General features: G+C 39.1%; 1 protein-coding gene across 1 annotated transcript in view; it reads right to left on the bottom strand.

The window, feature by feature from the left end:
- The window catches only part of ANKRD10 (ankyrin repeat domain 10), a 60021-nt gene that overhangs the window by 26372 nt on the left and 13857 nt on the right, over positions 1-19792 (bottom strand). The window contains exons 2-3 of the mRNA XM_042456143.1: positions 9214-9366; positions 8619-8710 (exon numbers count right to left, since the gene is read on the bottom strand). Coding sequence (XP_042312077.1) covers positions 8619-8710; positions 9214-9366 — 245 coding nt within the window. The remainder of the gene's footprint in view (positions 1-8618; positions 8711-9213; positions 9367-19792) is intronic.

Genomic DNA, 19792 nt, shown 5'->3' with positions numbered 1-19792 from the left:
TATGACAGAAGTTACCATTAAATGTATATGGGTACGCAGAAGACACCACAATAATAGCAGAAAACCTTACAGACCTGGAAAAACTACTAAGGAAGATCAAGGAACAAAGTGCAAAGGCAGGCCTACTGTTGTACATAAAGAAAAGAAAAATAATGACCACGGAGAAGCTACACAAGTTCAACCTTGAGAATAGAAATAGAAATATTGAATGAATTCTCATATCTGGGATCAAACATTGATAGGAATGGGGACTGCAGCCAGGAAATCAGAAAAAGATTAAAAATGGTGAGGGCAGCTATGAAAGAACTAGAAAAGATCCTAAAATGCAAAGATAGACAACTGAGCACAAAAGTTAGAATCATACAAGCCATTGTTATTTCCTGTTACCATGTATGGATATGAAAGCTCGACAGTTAAGAAAGAAGATAGGAAGAAAATCAATTCATTTGAGATGTGGTGCTGGAGAAGAGTGCTGAGGATTCAACGGACAGCCAAGAAGTCAAATAAATGGGTGCTAGAACATATCAAACCAGAAATCTCTTTGGAAGCCAAGATGACTAGACCAAGGCTGTTATATTTTGGCTACATCATGAGAAGGCATGACCTATTTGGAAAAAATAATAATGCTATGACACATGAAGGAAAGTAGAAAGAGAGGAAGGTCACACGCTAGATGGATGGACTCTATTAAGGAGGTCACAGGTATGAGTTTGCAGGAATTGAGCAATGCAGTAGAGGATATGGAGTTTTGAAGATGGGTTGAGATCAACTCAAGGGTGGTTAACAACAAACATATTCATAGGCATCATGAGATCTTGTGATTAGCTTGAAGTGGCTCTACTACTACACACAGGATAGTCCAAGCACAGCACTTGGGATGCTGAACCTTTCACCCAGGGTATAATATTTCAGAGTTAAGTCGCATATTTTTATTTGGGAATGTTTTAATTGGACTTTCTATTCCCTTTTCTTATTTCCAGGCTACTGGAGAGATGGTAAAGTAATTTATTCTGCTTGATTTGTTCTTATAAGAGACAGAGATGTACTTTATGATCAATGCTTTCTACCAGTTATCTATTCCAATCAAGGGAAAGGGTGTCAGTTTGCAAGAAAATGATTTTTTCTTTTCAGATTTGGGTTTGAATGGATTTAATTCTGGTAATGGTTCATAAAAACAAATCAGTAAGACTGCTCCATTAAATCTCTTCATTTGGTGATATTCAATCTATTTATAATCTTGTATCTGCACTTGTAATGAGATAAATAATGTACCCATCTCTTGAATAGCTTTCTAAAAATGAAATCAATTCAGTTCAAGTAGCAAAAGAGGTTGAATAAACTAGGATTTTATTTTCCAGAGATGCCACCGAGTTTCCTGTCTACTCATTTCAGGCAGTTGGCAAAGCCTAGCCCAAGAAGTTATAAGAGCATAACTTTCCACTTTAAATGACAAGAAACTATACTCAGGACTCCATAATTCTGAAAAGTTCTAAGACTTGAATGCATGATATAACTTGCACAGTTATAACAATGAAACTATAGATGCAAGCTGGAGGTCATTCATGATCAAAAGTGGTGCTTCGTCACTAGACAGGGATCCTGTTTACAGATGCCTGGATACTAATCCTGGGGGCTCCATTTACAGAATTCAGATAAGCAATCCACTAAGAACCTGTTGTTGCACGTAAACATAACCAGAGATTGTGGACACTCAATGGTCAAGTGACTCTTCTTCATTCCTGGATTACTCAGCATTCTGAGCAAGTTCATTGTCTCTCATCTTTGCCTTTTTAATGTTAACACTGGGTGCTATTACACAAGAGAGTTGTGTCCTCTTTATACACAGTTCTGTTTATGTTTGACAGTTTATTCCTGCAGAAGACATGAGGCCAGTAAAAAATACGAGTCCTTCCCTTACATGGGGAATCCATTCTGGAACCCTGCATAAGGCAAGAAACGTGTATGCTTGAGCCCCGTTGAAAACAATGGGGTTCATGCATGCGATGGTGCAAGTGCCACAGGCATGGGTGCCATTCTTTTTATTATAGCACGGCTTCAGCATAAGCTGAAAGCGGCATATGGTGCACCCGTACACTGTACCATATTCTTTGGACACATCTAATCCTAAAATGTAACATCAGATTCTTTCCCAATAAGAATGATCTGTCATTCCTAATCTACAAATCATGACATTCATCTAATACTGCTCTAAATGGCTGTACTCAATATTTTTAATTTGTAGTTTCAAAAAATATATTGTAGTTTTCAGCATTACATTCGAATTTGAAGATACTCAGATATTTAAGAAGTCTTCCATGGCAGAAATACTACAAAATGGAGTGTCGGAAATCCACAATGCTTTGCTAAACAGGGTCCAAGAGCATTTAATAAAAGCATTGAATTTGAGATTCTGGTATTTCCTTATAGCATAAAATAAATATAATTTTTAAAAAAATAAGTGTAGAACATGGAAACTGAAATCAAAGAGATGAATCAAAATACGGACCAAGAAAGAGATTTTTTTTTAAAGGAAGTGCTATGGTTTAATACAATATCCCTGACAAGCCCATTGCAGCCATTGGTCTACTTCCAGAGACTGATGCACAAAGGAAACAAGAGTATGTTTATGAAGAAAACTGAAGCAAAGAAGCAGTTGTGAACCATTATTTACCACCTATACATTTGAATTATGGGTAGTACAAGTCATGGTTAGACATATAATGAAGCTGTGTGTTTCCAGATCTTCAAAGCAAGAATCTTAGTAAAAAATCTTAGCAAGCAAGAATTAAGACTAGGCTGTCCCAGTATAATTGAGAACATCCAGCATTTTAACTAACCTTGTCTTATGATTTTTTTTTAGCAGCAATATATTCTCTTACTACTTAGGATAATCCTTTGCATTTTGAAGCTATGTTTCCCCCCACAATGTGTGACTATGAAGATGAAGCTGTTTTGCCAACACATCTGCCCCAGTTTTGTGAAAAGATTCCTACTGAGCATGGCTTATGTTCTAAATCTTGCATATTTTAATATAAGGTTTTAAAATGTACATTTTATAAACTACAATAAAAGTATCACTGTTTTGTGGATTTTGGATGTTGTGGTATTTTGCTGCATGACTAACACATTATGTGAGTTACTTATAGTTAAGAGTCATTTAGTGTAATGCTGGAAAGGTATAAGAAAACATGGCACCAAAAATTGTACATGTCCAAGGCTAACCCCGCTACAAGGTTAAATACATACAGCTCACAGTATTTGATATTACGCAATTCTCACTTTTCATCATAAATGGATAATCAAAAATACGTATCCACATTAAAGTTACACCTCAAACCTTTTACTGATATGAGGTCATTGGGACCACCTGCTTCCCCTCTTCACGTGTCCATGAACACTGAACCAAAGTTAATGGAGCAACCATGTTTATGTCTGTTGGGCATACTGTGCACAGAATATGCTCCAGCTAAAATGAGAAGGTAGATACCATAAACATATCAAAATATTTTTCACTGGGGTACATTTAGCATAGCCTTCTAATAAATATATACAATTCAGGTAATCCAAATAGCATAAGCGAAAGCAACACAGCATTTATTTTAAATTACTTTTAATCCCCTGTTTCAGAGTTCTAGGTCATCTTTTTATAGAAATAGATTAAAAGTTTAAAGTAAGTTACTAGATGCTAAAGGCCTTCTGAGGCCAATTAAATTATCCCGAATGTTATTAGTATTATATAAAATGTTAGTGGAAGCAAAGTATTGATATTTTTAAAATATTTCAATTATAAAATATCAATGATATATTCACTTAGTTAATATTACAAGATTTTCAACATGAAAAAGACAATGAAGATTTGGATATATATTTCTTTAAGGAACTCTTGAGTAGTGTACATTGACTACTCCATTTTATTTATCAATTATTCCAATATGCCAGATTCATATTTGATTTTATGTAATCCTAGCTATTCAAAAATACTGGAAATGCATACTATCTACTAAAATGCCAATAATATTTTAATGTATTTGTTTTAAAACCAACCCCCACAGCAATCAATTTCAGCAAAGGGATTTGTATTGGGATACTATAGTACTTAGATATGTACACAGCTTTTATAAATGCTACTCTTAACTTTTCTGCCAAATGCTTTAGCATTATATTGACTATTAGTTAAAAGAAAGATTATGTGAATTGAAATTTCCTCTTCACGCTTGTTTGCTCAATATCTGGTGTAATATGATAAAACCCTTGAGCTTCAGTTTTCAGAGTGGATGCCTAAATTGTCAACTATCTCATAGGTGACTAATGAGGGTGTTCTGACTGTAGTACCTTTATTCGGGATCTATAAACTGAGTACTGTACTACTATTCTTCACTTCACCTAGAACCCCATCACCTTTCCAGATCTTCATTCTGTTGTGTATCCTTTATTTTAGGAAGAAACTGCCACTCTCACAAAATGACTAAGCCACACTGGGAATTAAAGCAGTATAAATGCTTTAAATGCAGTATTATGGGGTCTGAATATAAATCTCCCAAGCAATTGCTTGTCTTGGGCTTTAGCCACATTACAGAATTAAAGCAGTTTGACACCACTTTAACTGCCATGACTCTATCCCGCAGAATCCTGGGACTTGTAGTTTGATGAGGCATTAGAGCTGACAGGATCAGGCCTAATACCTACAAATACCAGGATTCTGTAGGATACAATCATGGAATTTAAAGTGGTGTCAAATTGCTTTAATTCTACAATGTGGCTACATCCCAAGACAAGTAATTGCTTGGGACGTCATCATTCAAAATTGCTCACACAGTTTTTGGCACATTTGCATTATAATTATATGACTAGGTTGAACAGTTGGTCCTTCTTATACCTGGATTTTTTTATACACGGATTCAAGCATCCACGGTTTGAAAATGTTCAAAAAAAGTATAAATTTCAAGTATCAAACCTTGATTTTCCATTTTTTATAAGGGACGCCATTTTGCTATGTCATTATCTTTAATGGGACTTGAGCATCCACAAATTTTGTTATCCATGGGGGATCTTGGAACCAAACCCCAGCGTATAACAAGGGTCCACTGTACTACTTGTGCTCAAGAACTAATTGTTAGTGTACCTGCAAATTATTTATACTATTGTAGCAGGCAACATATTAAAATTCCAATTAAAATTCTAAATTTTTAAATGAAAAGGCTATTTCAGATATCACACCATGGGAATTGTCTATGCCTGCCAGACAGAGAGAGAGGGAGAGAGAGAGATTGCACTACTGATTAAGAAATGTAATTTGTTCAAAGTAACATTCTCCAAGATGAGAAGTAAATTAAAATCATAGGAAATTTAGAATGCTCTATTCTAAGGAATCCCCAGAACTCACAACCAAGTCATCCAAGGGTATTTGGGGAGCAAATGAGTAGAGAAAGAAAGAATTCTGTTCAAGATTTCAAGACAATCTTTGGAGCACACTAAAAGCAGGGGTGGGTAACTGAAGAAGGTATGAACGCTATTTTACTCTGTGCCAACATCAGTATATTTTGATGAACCAGAAGTGATGTAACGTCTCTTTTGGCCATCATTTTGCTTGACCTTCAGCTTTTTGTTGTTTTTCTCAAGGGTTTGATTTAGCTGAATTGCAGATGAAAACCTACCCTCAAATCACTCATTTGTTTAAAAAAAATTGCAGAAGTCAGGGGGGCAATTTAACTCTAGATTATGAATCTATAATTGGAATGCAGGACACTAGCCCAGGTCTTTTAACACATACAGCACCCCTGATGGCAGGGGTTAGAAAATTTGCAAATAATTGTATCTGTAGGCCCGCAGAAACTATGCTGAGATAAATGAATGCCAATTTCCATCAGCTTTCTTGTATGAAGTTTTTGCTTTGCCAAATACAGATTACTCAATTTTTGATATCTAGTTTTGTAAAAAGACAATGCAAATCCCATATCCTTCCTCCATAACATATTCAAGCCTAATTCAAAGAACTAACTACAGTGAATTATCTGTTCACCTCCTTTTGTTTACCTTTTCCCATTTGCTCAGGTTGTTTTTGTTGCTAAGTGGTAATGTATGAGCTCATAAAGCTCAGTCCTGAAGATGTTTACTGAAACATATTTCAGTGGGCACAAAACTCTGCATATTACATAGAATCATAGAGTTGGGCCTTCAGGTCAAAATCCCTGGTCAATGCAGGATCTCCAGCTAGAGTATCCCCAGCAGATAGCTGTCCAACATCTTTCTGAAGACATCCACAAGAGACCTCACTACCTCTCTAGGCAATTGGTTCCATTACCAAGCTGTTCTCACTGTCAAGAAGTTCCTTCTAACATTCAATTAATATCTATTTTCTTTGTGATTTAAAACTATTAGACCTAGTTCTACCTTTTGAAGCAGCAGAGAACAATCCTGCACCCTCCTCTCTTCACCAAGCTGAAGACACCCAGCTCCTTCATCTTCAATTCACATTGCATTCCCTTCCTACTATATTTCCTCAGTTATGTATGTAAAATCACAACTCATTCTTTTTGTATTAAGATTCTGTCCCCCTTTCTTACTTTTACTCTTCCTTGTTGAATTATTTGGCAACAGCACACATAGCTTCCTCTTTGCAAGCAATTCTGAGACACTGATTGATGCAAATGGTCAGAAAAGATGTCACTAACTCTACTATGCACTTTAGAATTAAAGTACAGGAAGAATGTAAATACAGAGATGGAATTCTCTCCATTCAATTTTTCTGTGGGTTTTATATGTTCCAGTAGTGGGGGGTGGGGGGGGGGGTGGAGAAGCACCACAAGGAATGTGTGTTTGAACCCAAGATGACTACAAAAACGGAAGAGAGGCAAGCAATTAGTTCTAATGTCTCAAGATAGTCAGGCTTGCTTTATATTTTATTTTAAGATGAAGCTATAAATGGGGACCAGCTGAGACGAAAGACTCAGAAAAACTAGCTTATGTTGAGCTGGAAGAGAAGGAGGAAAGGAATGTAGAAGTACCTTTAAGGCTAATTGGTTTTTATTTTTGTATGAAATTTTATGGATATAAACCCACTTCTTTGAATGCTTACAGAGTAAACAACTCCTCCCCCTTCCTTACTTTCTCCTTTTTATGCTTTCAAAGACTAACATGACTACTTCTTTGAAACTATGTCCAGCAGGTACAGGTAGCAAGCATTTGCAAGACTTCTATCGGTTATGCAATGTCTGAAAGTAGGGACTTGGAAAATATAGGAGTAACTATGGCCCCATACAGACAGGCCAAAATAAAGTTGCTTCGGGTCATTTTGGAGGTATGCTGTTTAAATGATGCATGCGTCCTAAGAGTAAGGAAGCTTCACCAAAGCCACACTCCATTCCTTAGGACTGGAGCGTCGCTTTGGCATGGCTTCCGGACTCTTAGGACACATCTATCATTTAAACAGCATACCTCCAAAGTGACCCGAAGCAGCATTATTTTGGCCTGTCTGCATGGTACCAATAATACATGTAAGCTCAAAATAATTTCATTGCAAGTCTTTTAAATCTACTTGAAAAGCTACCTGATTCTTATTAACTCTTTGATTAACATGTTTTAATTAAAGATACCCCCCTCCCCAAATAAGAAAAGCCTTTATTTTAGGCATCCACATTTTTGAAAACTTCAGCAAAACATTTAAAGTCATTAAAAGTATGGATTAGGGTAGGGGAGAGAAATTACCATACTTCAGGTAAGAATTATACTTACCAAGTACAAAGATTTTATTGGAATAATTAAACTGAAGACAGTTTTTTTAGCAAGACCATTTGTTGAACAACTTTAAAAATGTGTACAGATGTAAGATATCTCTCTGTTGAGTTTCAATATTAGCCGATTTATTAAATGGAAACCAAAGGGTTAAACAAACAGTCAATCTTATTGCGCTGAACTAAAATATCGATTATACTTCAGACTAAAATGCAGAACACTATTTAAATAATAAAACTAGCTGCAAGAAAAAGTGCTAATATCACTTTATCATTATAAGCCATATAGCTTATACTCAACGGTTCTAGTGAACAGGGCATCCAAATGTCCATGCGGTATGCTGTCATTGTTTATGAGATTTTCTGAATGTTTGCAAGACATAAAACCTTCAAAGAAAAAGTTAAAAGTACAAGAACAGAACAAAACTACTAAAAACTACCAGACATGCATGCCTAAAATTCTATTCTGAAATCAACTAGAAGGTCTGTCATATGTTAAAGACAGACATTAGCATTGAAAACTTCATAGTTTATCTAGAAACTGGAATTAATAGTATTAACAAAAAAATAAATTCAGCGGTTCATGTGTGAAGACACAGACACCACTTTAGACTCCAATCTTATGCACACTTACATTGGAGTAAATTACACTGCATGCAGTGGGGCTTGATTCTGAATAATCATGCATGTGACTGCAATATAAATGTGTAAAAATATAAGACATGTTAAAGGTATTGTACTTAGTTTAATCCAACATGTCTAATTTAAATATTCTCAGTAAGTTGCCCACTGTTTTGCCTTTTCTCAGTTAGTTAATATTTGAGTATTCATTCCTCTATGTTAGTGAACTAGACATAACTACCAAAAATATCCCCAAAGCTTACTTACTCTATTTGAGCTCCATGAGCCACAAGGGCACTTATAGATTCCATACTACCAGATCGAGCTGCTTTGTGAATAGGTGTTTCACCAACATAATCCTGGTGGAGGCAAAACAATAATTTAATATCAAGCACATGTGACTTCAAGTAAAAATCTTTCGTCTGAAGACAATGAATGGGCAATGATGGATAACTGGACAAAGGCTGGGGCTACTGCCAAAAAGCTTATGTAACAGGTCAAGAAGGTTCTGAATGATGGACTGCCCAGGTGCAGATAAACCATCTGTGTGAGTCACAGAGACCATAAAGAACACCAAAGTTTGTTGACACAATATCACCTACTTTCAACTTCTCCACTGAGAATGGACATGCTCTCTTCCATTTCAGTAACTAGGATGGACATAATGTCACTAAGATGGATTTGTCATCTCTTTTTCTATGCTACGACAATGCATTGTTTCAGGTCAACAGTGAAAGAAATAAGGGGGAAAGGGGCAAAGCAGAGCTGGGGTAGGAGTCTGAGTATCTATTTATCATTATAACTAAGGTAGTGTCACAGTTATGTTATATGACTTAAAGGAAGAAAAACTGAAAATTGATACCTGTTTGTTTATGTTGGCTCCCGATTGAATTAACCAGGTGAGGCACTGAGGATGTCCTCCAAAGGCAGCAATATGGGCAGGTGTTTGGGCAAAGCGTGTTGTACAGGCATTTACAGAAGCTCCCACTCTCACTAACTGCATTAAACAGTCCAGCTTTAAAAGAAAACAACAGAGAAGGAAAAACACATATTTAATTTCATATCCTCTTTAACCTGATATCACATTCTCTAGCAACATTGGCAGTGTTTCTGCAGTACTACATGTTTGAGTGGAACATCTTATTCCAATAACAAAAAATATTTCATACAATATTTTTGCTTCTCCAAATTTCCAATTTTATGTTTGAAAAAACTGCATAAGAAAAAAGAACCAGCATTCCTTCTACCCCCAACCCATTTTTCCAGGTGCTCACATTTCTTACTTTCAGTCCTACTTTGCATACATGAAAAGAGTCCAAGACAGCAGCATGTGCATATTCCCAAATGGTTGTGCAAGCCTGTATTATAAGGCAAAGTATTATTTGTCTATATTTATTTATTTGAACTGGGGTAATAGGAATAATAATTTGAAAGTTCCCAGACTGAAAGCAAATACTTTTTTTAAATTTTTAATTAAATTTTATTAATAAAAAACATGTATACAAATACAAATACACATGTGTTATCACATATCGAACATACCAAACATATCAAACATCTATACCCTAACTACAGTACTGGGAACAACCTAATTACAATCCAGACGTAGGCATTATGGCATACATACCTAACATCTTCTACACCTAGTATTCTAATTTCTTCCTTACTTCCTATACCTTAAAAAAAAACACCCCAGCTTATCTTCTGCTCTACTTACCCTCCCCCTTCCATTCTTCTTCATTCATCCTAACATTCATACAACTTCCTTCCTTTTCCCACTGTTTGTATCATGTATAACCAATAGTTAAATTTGTTCATGGACCTGAGTATTCAAATTCCAAATGCTTTCAATGCGGAGACCGTTCAATGCCATTTAAAATCCATCTGTTAACTTAGCTACAGTTTGGCAAAAACAGGTAAGTGAACAGCAACCTGATCCCTCTGCCTTTACAGCCACAATGAGATATCGAGAATTCTCATGGCATACGGGTCGTGAATATGTTGCAATAGGATCCTATGTATTAATTAAGCTGAAAAAGTAGAACAGGTTGACAACAGTGCTATCTAATGAGTCAACAAATTCCAAGCTGGTATCATGCCAAACTAGGTTTTTGAACTAATGCCATAATCTGATAATCAATTCCATATCGTCTTCACTAGGAATATAACAGATGGGTGATTTCAACAGTTTCTGAAACAGTCCTTTTAACATCCAAGGCAGAATTTGGTTGGGGCTGTATACTAGGAAAAAAGCTACAACACAAATACTTTCACTTTCTCTGAAGCTGTACAACTGTAGTTAGTAGTTCCACATCCACACCATTCAGTCATTTTTTACATTAACTAAGAAGCAGCCACATGTTCAGTCTACTACTTTATAGACACCCCATATACTTCATCAGCTTTTAATTTATGGGTGGTAATTATGTGGCTCCCCAAACACTGCTGGACTGCAACTCCCACTATTTGTAACCAGTCAGTGAGGACTTCTGAAAACAACAATCCAACAACTCTGGAAGGCCACAATTCTTATCCTATCTTATCAAAAGGAACTGTATTTCTGTTGTGTTTCCACTCTATACTGCCTAAGATATGACACACAGCATACATTAAAGCACTTATCAGACATTTTAACAGCACTACATTTGCTGCTTCTTTAAACACTGTTCTTATTCTGGTAGCTGCAAATCACAAGAGCAGAATTTTTCCCTTCCAGATTGTCACAAACTACACTGCAATATTTTAGCACACCTCAAAGCATAATTGGATAATGTTTTCCCAAATATTGTGCTGCCCTTAGTTGCAGATGAGCGATTGGATGAGTCTTTTGCAATCTTTGAAGACATTCAGAAGTGGCAAATGCTACTCTTGAATGCTTACAAAGCAAAGATCGATGTAAGGGAGCAGAATCTCCACCTCTTCCACAAATTCAGTGTAATGAGTGCAGGACTGCTAGACTCCCCAAAGCAGTCACAACAGATATTAGGCTCCTTGACACCCATGTCAGCTAGGTCACAAGGTCAATGAAGAAAGAGCCAAGATTATTTGGCTCTTAAGCATATTTTTGGTACTTCAGAGTATAAAATATATTTTTCTTAAAAAAAAAAAAAGAACCTCTTGGAATATTAACCAGGCAAAAAATTGAGTTGGCTTTAGTGGTTCCTAAATATATCCTTACTACTTCTGTAATAAGTACTTATGAATAGTCATAATCTAGTTATCAAGTTATCATCCCACTGCCCCTCTTCTTGACAATAAAACCAGATCCCCTCTGTCTTTTTGGTGAAGATGTATGTTTGACTCAATACTGTATTGTTCTCAAAACAGGGTTCAAAGCCTGGGATTTAAAGACTGAAATAGAATAAAAATGTGTAATCTTCCACAATACAGTATAAGATTAAAATTTTACTTGCATCCTCTAGAAACACATCAAATGCATTCAAATTATAAATGGCATTGTTAACAATTAATATTATTAATGTGTTTCCAAATATGATGCTAAACGTATTTATTGTATGGCTGGCCACATTGCTAAAAGCACTGCATACTATTTATTTCTTCTGTTCTAATTATATCCTGAGGTTTACCTTGTTGGCAAGAGAGAAGATGACAGAATGAGAGATAAGGAAACATGCAAAGATGGGAGAAAGTAAACAAAGTATTCAGGCCCAGAAATTTGGCAAGTTGTGTCAGTTTACAATAAAGATATTTTTGTTCTTGCCTATCCTAATTTACAGAATGTAAAGATTTAAATAAAAGTTGGAGAAAACTGGGTGGGGGGAGGGACTGCCCACTTTCCTCTCAGGCTTTCATAACCCTAATCATGATAAAAGAATTTTTTACAACTCTTATTTCTATAGTTTACATTGTTGTTGTTGTGTGCCTCCAAACCATTTTTTACTTATGGTGACCCTAAGACAAACCCATCATAGGATTTTCTAGTCAAGTTTCTTCAGAAGGGATTTGCCACTGCCATCCTCTGATGCTCCATGAAAATATGTACATGCTTTATGATCTGTTTGTTGAATGAACAGTTTATTGCTCTGTTTGCAAAGGCTAATCAAGCCCTGCACATTTCAGATTCCTTAGCATTACAGAGATGATTACATCTAATGAGTGCTCAAACCAAGGATGAATGTGCAGCTAAATGTAACTGCTTTAATTACACTGAATAATATTCATTTTATTAAATACATTAAAATGTATGCTACCTTTTATCCATGAACTAAAAGTGATGTGCATGGGACTCCTTATATAATTCTAAGAATCTCTGATAAATTTTGTCATTAACCAGGCATACTACTGCTTGACTTCAGTAAGGTTACTGTGGACCCTCAGTATCCCCTTGGGTTTAGTTCCAGGACCACTATGTCCCCGTGGATACCAAAACCCATTGATGCTCAAGACCCATTATATATAATGTAGTAAAATATGGCTCCCTATATAAAATGGCAAAATCATACTTTGCTTTTTGGAATGTTTAATATTTTCAAGCTGTGGCTAGTTGAAACCATGGATGCAGAATCTGTGAATGCAGCATACCAACGGTATCTATATTATAAAATTAAATTGCGGTGATTTAATCATCAGTCTCTCTTCTCAGGATGCCTTGAGAACTGTTGCTGAGGGATGTGCAATACAGTTCTCTAGCAGAAAATTTCAAGTACCTAACCAAAGTACATATCCCAGGATTCCATAAGATATAGCCACTTAAAGTGGTATCAAACAGGTTTAAATCTGTAGTGTAAATCCACCTTAAATCATCACACTGAGTGCTCGCTTTGGCAGCAAAAATCTCCTCTCTAATTATAGTTTACATTTCTGGATGTAACATTAACAAACAAATGCAGGAGGAAATTATGCATGAAACCCATTAAAGTCTTTCCACTGACAGAAGATCTTCCTACTTCCAACAGGAAGGAAAGTGAATTTCCTTCTCCTTACATATCCTCAAGATCAGCTCAATACGGTTGAAGAGCCCCCAGGGTAGGTCAAAGAAACTGCTTGCACAAGTCTGAATTCTACTCAAGATGCTGATATTCCTGAAAATTCTCCAGGCAACCACACATAAACACAATCTGGTGTCACAAGCAACCGGAGAACAATTCTAAATGTTATACTGATTTAAAAAAACGACGGGTACAAAATGACTAATTTTTAACCTTGATCTGCTCACACAAAATAGTTTTCCTATCACATTTATTGTTGCCAAGTGCAGGCAGAGACCTGTTTGATATTTGAACTCTCTCCCAGGACTGAACAACTTTGTTGCCACAACAGATAAAATGAAATGAAAACTGCAGGTGTTTGAGTGCTTGAATGCCAAACAGACAGTTATCAGAATGCTTAGAAGGACACTGTTCTCTCTACATCCAGCTGGTTTACATAGCACACATTTTGAAGTTCTTACTTAGGATTCAGAGGTTCTCTGAAAATGGAAATTTCTGACAGGGAATATTTTGTTATTTGTTGTTGTTGTTGCTATGTGCCTTCAAGTCATCTCCAACTTATGCCAAGCCTAAGGTGAACCTCCCACACACAGGGTTTTCTTGGCAAGATTTGTTCAGAAGGGTTGTTGCCATTGCCTTCTTCTCAGGCTGAGAGTGTGTGATTTGTCCAAGGTTATCCAGTGGGTTTCCATGGCCAAGGGGCAATTCAAACCCTGGTCTCCAGAGTTTTAGTCCAGTGCTCAAACCACTCTACTTTATATGCTGGCTCTCTTATTACCATATATACTGGACTATAAGTCGACCTCATGTATACGTTGAAGGCAGGTTTTGGGGCCAAAATTATGGATTTTGATATGACCTGTAGACAAGTCGGGGGTAAAACATTGGGGCATGTAACAAAGGAAATTCATTTAATTTATTTCAAGGATTTATATTCCCCCCTTTCTCCCACAATGGGATTCAAGGCAGGATGTAAAGCATGAAGCAAAGGAAAGCAGTGTCAAAGAACTTAGAAATTCCCAGCAGGGATGACTGTGCTCACCCTAAAGGCTGGATGGATGAGAAAACAGAGGGAACTCGGTTCTTGAAGGATGGGTTATACTCTTGCTTTTTGTCAGGGGCGGTTCCCTTTTTTATAAGAGTTAAAGTACAGTACTTACATTGCCCCTTGGATAGTTCGACCCAGGTTTTTGGGGGTCAATTTTTGACTAAAATTTCTGGACTTATACATGAGTATACAGTGGTCCCTTCTTTTACGCGGGGGATCATTCCGGACCCCCCTCCCCATATTAAAGAAATTCCGCCTATGTTTGAGCCCCATTAGAAGTAATGGGGTTCATGCTTGAGGCGGTGTGCCATTGCTTCTTCCGGAGCATGACGCTGCTTCTTCTGTCGCTGCTTTCAGCATATGCTGAAAGCAGCGTATAATGCGGGTGCACTGTATACAATACACAAGAAAAAGGAAGTAGGTCAATTATGATTCAGAGCTCAAGACTATCACTTAGTACAACTTGCCCCAAGCTATAGTTCAGGAAAACTGCAGAAGACAGTCCATTCTCCAACCCCAAAACCCAATTTGATAGCGAAGAGCACAAAATAGTACAAAGCTAGTGGTTACTGCTGTTGTCCCAGGACACACTTTATTTTACAACACACACAAACATTAAACAAACAACCGCACACACACACACACACAAACACACCACACAAAGGTATAGCAAACCTAGAAGAAAGACAATTTATATTCATGTTGACAAAAATGCAAGTAAGTTGAAACTTTGTTAATGGGGAAAGGAGCATATAGAAGATGGGATGCCCTAATCTTGGACCCTAAATACTTTTCGTCTTTCTGGTTACTTCTTTTTGAAGTAGGAGGGGGGGGGAGGCTAAAGTAGCCAAACAGGGGAAGGTAAAACAAGAGTGACTGACTTACAGCTCTGGAACCAAGGTCTGAATCCCAGCTCAGCCATCTAAAAAAACTCACTGGGTGACTTTGGGCAAGTCACACTCTCTCAGCCTCAGAGGATGGCAAAGGCAAATAAAATAAAAAACCACACCAAATATGGCATTTTGAGCTTAATACTGATGAGATAGAGAGAGCCTTAAAGATTTCTTGTCCAGACAGGAAATGTCCAGACTCAACTGAACACCAAAGACAGAACTTCTCTCTTGCTGATAAACACTTTTTTGTTGTGATGGCAGTCAGAACAAACATGCTCAACCACAGCTCTGTTCTGTTATTTCTCTCCATTGTTTTCTTTGTTTGACTTTGGGAAAGCGAGGTTGTAGGTAGAAACAGAAACTGGTAGCCACAAAAGGCTGTAGGCATCCACTGAGGGAGAAAGTAGTAGCAAAATGCCTGCTTTATCCCTTAACAGCATACAGTATCAGTGGACCTTCCACATTTGCTGGGGTTAAGGGCACAGGAGCCCCATGAAAGTGAGGGGGGGCATTTTTTTATCTGAAAGACACCTCTCTAAAGTCTCTAGGTATTCCCGGGCAACTCTGTGGTCAAGATCTGCCATAGTTACCATGAATTGTGCTGGAGGACCTACAAATGCCTAGAGAGGTGTTCTCTTACGAGTCCAAGATCCTCCAGCATGACTTTTGGCCGAAGTTGAAAGAGAGTCATGCTGGAGGACCTAGGGATCCCTAGAGACCAATTAATCAAATCCATGAATATTCAAATACACAAAAGTCAAAGCTGCAAAGTGGAGGCCAACTGTAGTATAAACCTTAGCCTCCTGGACCTGAGGGAATGGGATGGGACACAACACTGATCAATCCTTTAGTACAATATAGCAAAGTGGTGAAAGATACTAAGGAAATATCAAGGGGAGACTCCTGAAAGCTCAAAAAAGCAAAACAAGGCTCCTGTTGCAGGTAATAGCTGGCACCTTGGACAAGACTCACCTGGAGAACATATTCATGTCTCCATTTGTAACTTTTCAAGCAGGTCCAGCTTCTGCTATACCCAGGAAACCATTATCACTCATCTGACAGCAAGCTGATTACTGTTGTTTGTGTGCCTCAAATAATTTCAGACTCTATGGCGACCCTTTCATGTGGTTTTCTTGGGAACCTTTCTCAGAGGGAGCGAGGACCCTGGGCTTGCCCAACTGGTTTCCATGGCCGAGACAAGATTCGACCCTGGTCTCCAGAGTCATAGTCCTGCCTCAATGCACTTACCCACAATGGCCCTTACAGTCTAATTACACTGGCTCTCAGAAAGCTTATTTAGGTACAATATTCTTGTGTCTTCTTTGGAAATCCCTCCAGAGATCAAAGGTAGAAGGACTTGTGTATGCATTTTGTAGTGGAAAGAAAATGGGAACAATGAATGAGGGGGATTCCCTCCCCATTTCTAAACTATATTGCAAGGTGGGCTAAAGCACCTGAAGTTGAAAATAAGACACCTGAAATGCATATATCTTCGCTCATACCAGTTTGTGCTGCGTCTGCAAGAAAAAGTCAGCATGGTGGCAGTGAATGATGTTGAATTGTGACTGGAGACCAGGGTTCGAATCCCGCTCAGCCAAAAACCCTATGGTTGACCTTGCCAAGTCACACTGTCTCAGCCTCAGAGTGAGGCAAAGGCAATCAATCCCCTTCTGAATAAATCTCGCGAAAAAACCATGGTAGAGCCACCTAAGTTGGAAAACTACTCCGAGGCCCACCCGCAGATGGTTATCATCCCCACGTATTCCATCTTTCTTGACTTAAAAAACCAAGCAAGGGACGGTTTGTCAGGAAACCAAATGCGCATTTTTGTTTAAATACAGATATCAAGCCATGTACAAAGGCCGCACCCGCCCTGCAGAAATAATAATCCAGTTCAGGACTGCTTTAACTGCCATGGCTAAAGGCTAGGGATCATGGGAAATGTAATCTGTTGTGGGCCAGAGCTTTCTGTACAAGGCTAAGTCTCTCACAAAAACTAACACCCCCAGAATTCCATAGCACTGAGCCAGGGCAGTTAAAGCTTTGTCTCAAACTGGATTATTTCTCAGTGCGGGACGCAGCTAGAGGCGTTTTGGAATCAAAACAAAACAAAGCACCCGCTGGTGTTTTAGATAAACATCTCCCCACAACCATCCTTTTTTGTTTCCCTTCCATGCTGGGAAGGCCCAAACACATGCAGAAATAATAATCCAGTTTGAGATCGGCTTTAACTGCCCTGGCTCAGTGCTATGGAATTCTGGGAGGTGTAGTTTTTGTGAGAGATCTAGCCTCCTCTTCTGTCAGAGAGAGATAGAGAAAGCTCTGGTGCCACAAATAGCTACAATTCCCAGGATCCCTGGGACTGAGCGGGCAGTTAACCAGTCTGCAGAAATAATAACCCAGTTCGGCCGCTTTATCTTGGCCTTGGCTCAGTGGATTTGGAAAATGTGGTTTTCTGAGGCATTGAGCCTTCTCTTCAGAGAGAGAGAGGAGCTCTGGTGCCACAATGGACTACATTTCCCAGGATGCCCAGCGGTTTAAAGGGCGGCTGAAGGCGGGGCTTGTTTCTAACTAGCGGGGAAAATGGTGCTGAGGAGGAGGAGGAGGGGGGGCGGAGAGGCGCCCTAAGATGGCGGCTGCGGCGCTGCAGTGCCTGTGGCGGGGCCTCTCTGGCCCACCTTTCCGAAGTGGCGCGGGCCCAGTGTGTGGTGCGTCCATCCGTAGAAGGAGCCTCGGCGGCCAGGGCTTCGCGGGAGGCGCCGGGGAGGAGGCCGCGAGGGCCGGAGGTCCCGTCGCGGGCAGGCGGGTGGAGAGGGAAGCGGAGGGTCAGCAGCTCCTCGCTGGAGAAGCCGGGCTCCGGGCTGCAAGAGGGCCAGCAGCGCCATGTGCAAGGCAGAGGCAAGGGAAGGCAGGCCTCCTCGGCGTCACGGGGAAGAGAGGAGAGGAGAACGGGCGCCGGCCTCGGAGCTGCTGCTACTACTCCGACTTCTGCTCCGCCGCCTCGCCGCAGACACGACACACAAAGAAAGCCAGGCGGGAATCAGGAGGGACTCCGCCCCTGGAGGAAGGCGGGAGGGACGGCCAGCATCGGAGGCCTCCCGCCAGGCGCCACACTGAGACATAACCCAGTTTCAGACCGCTTCACTGCCCTGGCTCAGTGTAGTAGGGACTGTACTTTTGGAGCCCTTTGTAGCCTTTCCTGGTTCGAAACAACTATAAGGACACTGTAGTTCCTATCCAGGCTAGGGAATCATGGGAGTTGTAGTTTTGAGACAATTTTTAGCCTTCCTGTTCGAAAACACACTGAGAGATGATTCACTTAGAGGCCTCTTTGGACGCCTGGCTCAGTGCCAGGGGAATCATGGAGTTGTAGTTGGGAGACATTTGTAGCCTTTTCTGTCAGAGAGCTCTGTGCCACACAAACTACAATCCCAGGATCCCAACAACACTAGGCCAGGGCAGTTAAAACGGTCTCAAACTGGGTTATGGCAGTGTGTTTTGGGAGGTTGAATTATACCCTTAATTACAATATGCACAGGCCCAAATGCATTTAATGTATTTCATGGATTAAGGAAAAATATGGTCAAATGGGATGTTTTCAAAAGAGAATATGATAGTTTGTGGAATCCCATAGCTTTGCGCCATGGCAGTTAAAGTGGTGTCAAACCAGATTACTTCTAAAGTGTGGACACAACTGGGGTCATCTGGGTGAGGAAGAAGGTGGCGGTGGGGAATGAATGGGAGCAGAGTGACCAGATGTTGTCCCAACCGCAGAGGAGGACAGGCACTGCAAAATGTAGTACATGGCCAATACAGCTAAAAACACTCATATAAAGATAAACCATGTCTTCTTTTTCATGCTCCAAATGGAGGACATTTTGAAACTCCACCTGGACAGAATTGAAATTGAGGCCATGGCCTGGAAAAGGAAGGCCTCTATAGTCACCTGATCCCCTACAACTCATACAGGATCCTTAGGTTTTTGTTGCTTGTTTTTGTATTAAAGCTACTCCTAATCATAATTCCTATATACTGTAAATTTAATGCAATGGCATTGTTGTAACATAAACAGTAGCAAGATTCAAATTATCTTAAATGGTAATATCATAGGGCCCAGGCCAATTGTATTTACTGTAGTATATTGTTTCATGTGATTTAAAAAAATGAAATTTGAATATGTGATGTTTTAAAATAAAATTAGAAAGATTTAAAAAATTGAGTTTTCTAAATGTTTAATATTGTTTTGTTGTTGTTGTCGTGCGCCTCCAGGTCATTTTGACTTATGGCAACCTAAGGCCAACCTATCAGAGTTTTCATGGCAGATTTCTTCAGAGGGGGGTTGCCATTGCCATCCTCTGAGGCTGAGAGAGTGTGATTTGCCCAAGGCCACCCAGTGGGGTTTATGCTTGAACATGGATTGAACCTGATTCCGAGTCACAGTTCAACAGTCAAACTACTACACCTCTACTCTGGCAATCTTTCTAATGGGCCGTGCTAAGGCCAAGAAACAACAGCCACATTTTCATCATTTTCTTCCAGTGAGAGTTCAGG

This window comes from Sceloporus undulatus, chromosome 3 (genome assembly GCF_019175285.1).
Source record: "Sceloporus undulatus isolate JIND9_A2432 ecotype Alabama chromosome 3, SceUnd_v1.1, whole genome shotgun sequence".
Classification (NCBI taxonomy): domain Eukaryota; kingdom Metazoa; phylum Chordata; class Lepidosauria; order Squamata; family Phrynosomatidae; genus Sceloporus; species Sceloporus undulatus.
This window is presented reverse-complemented; position numbering and strand designations above follow the sequence as displayed.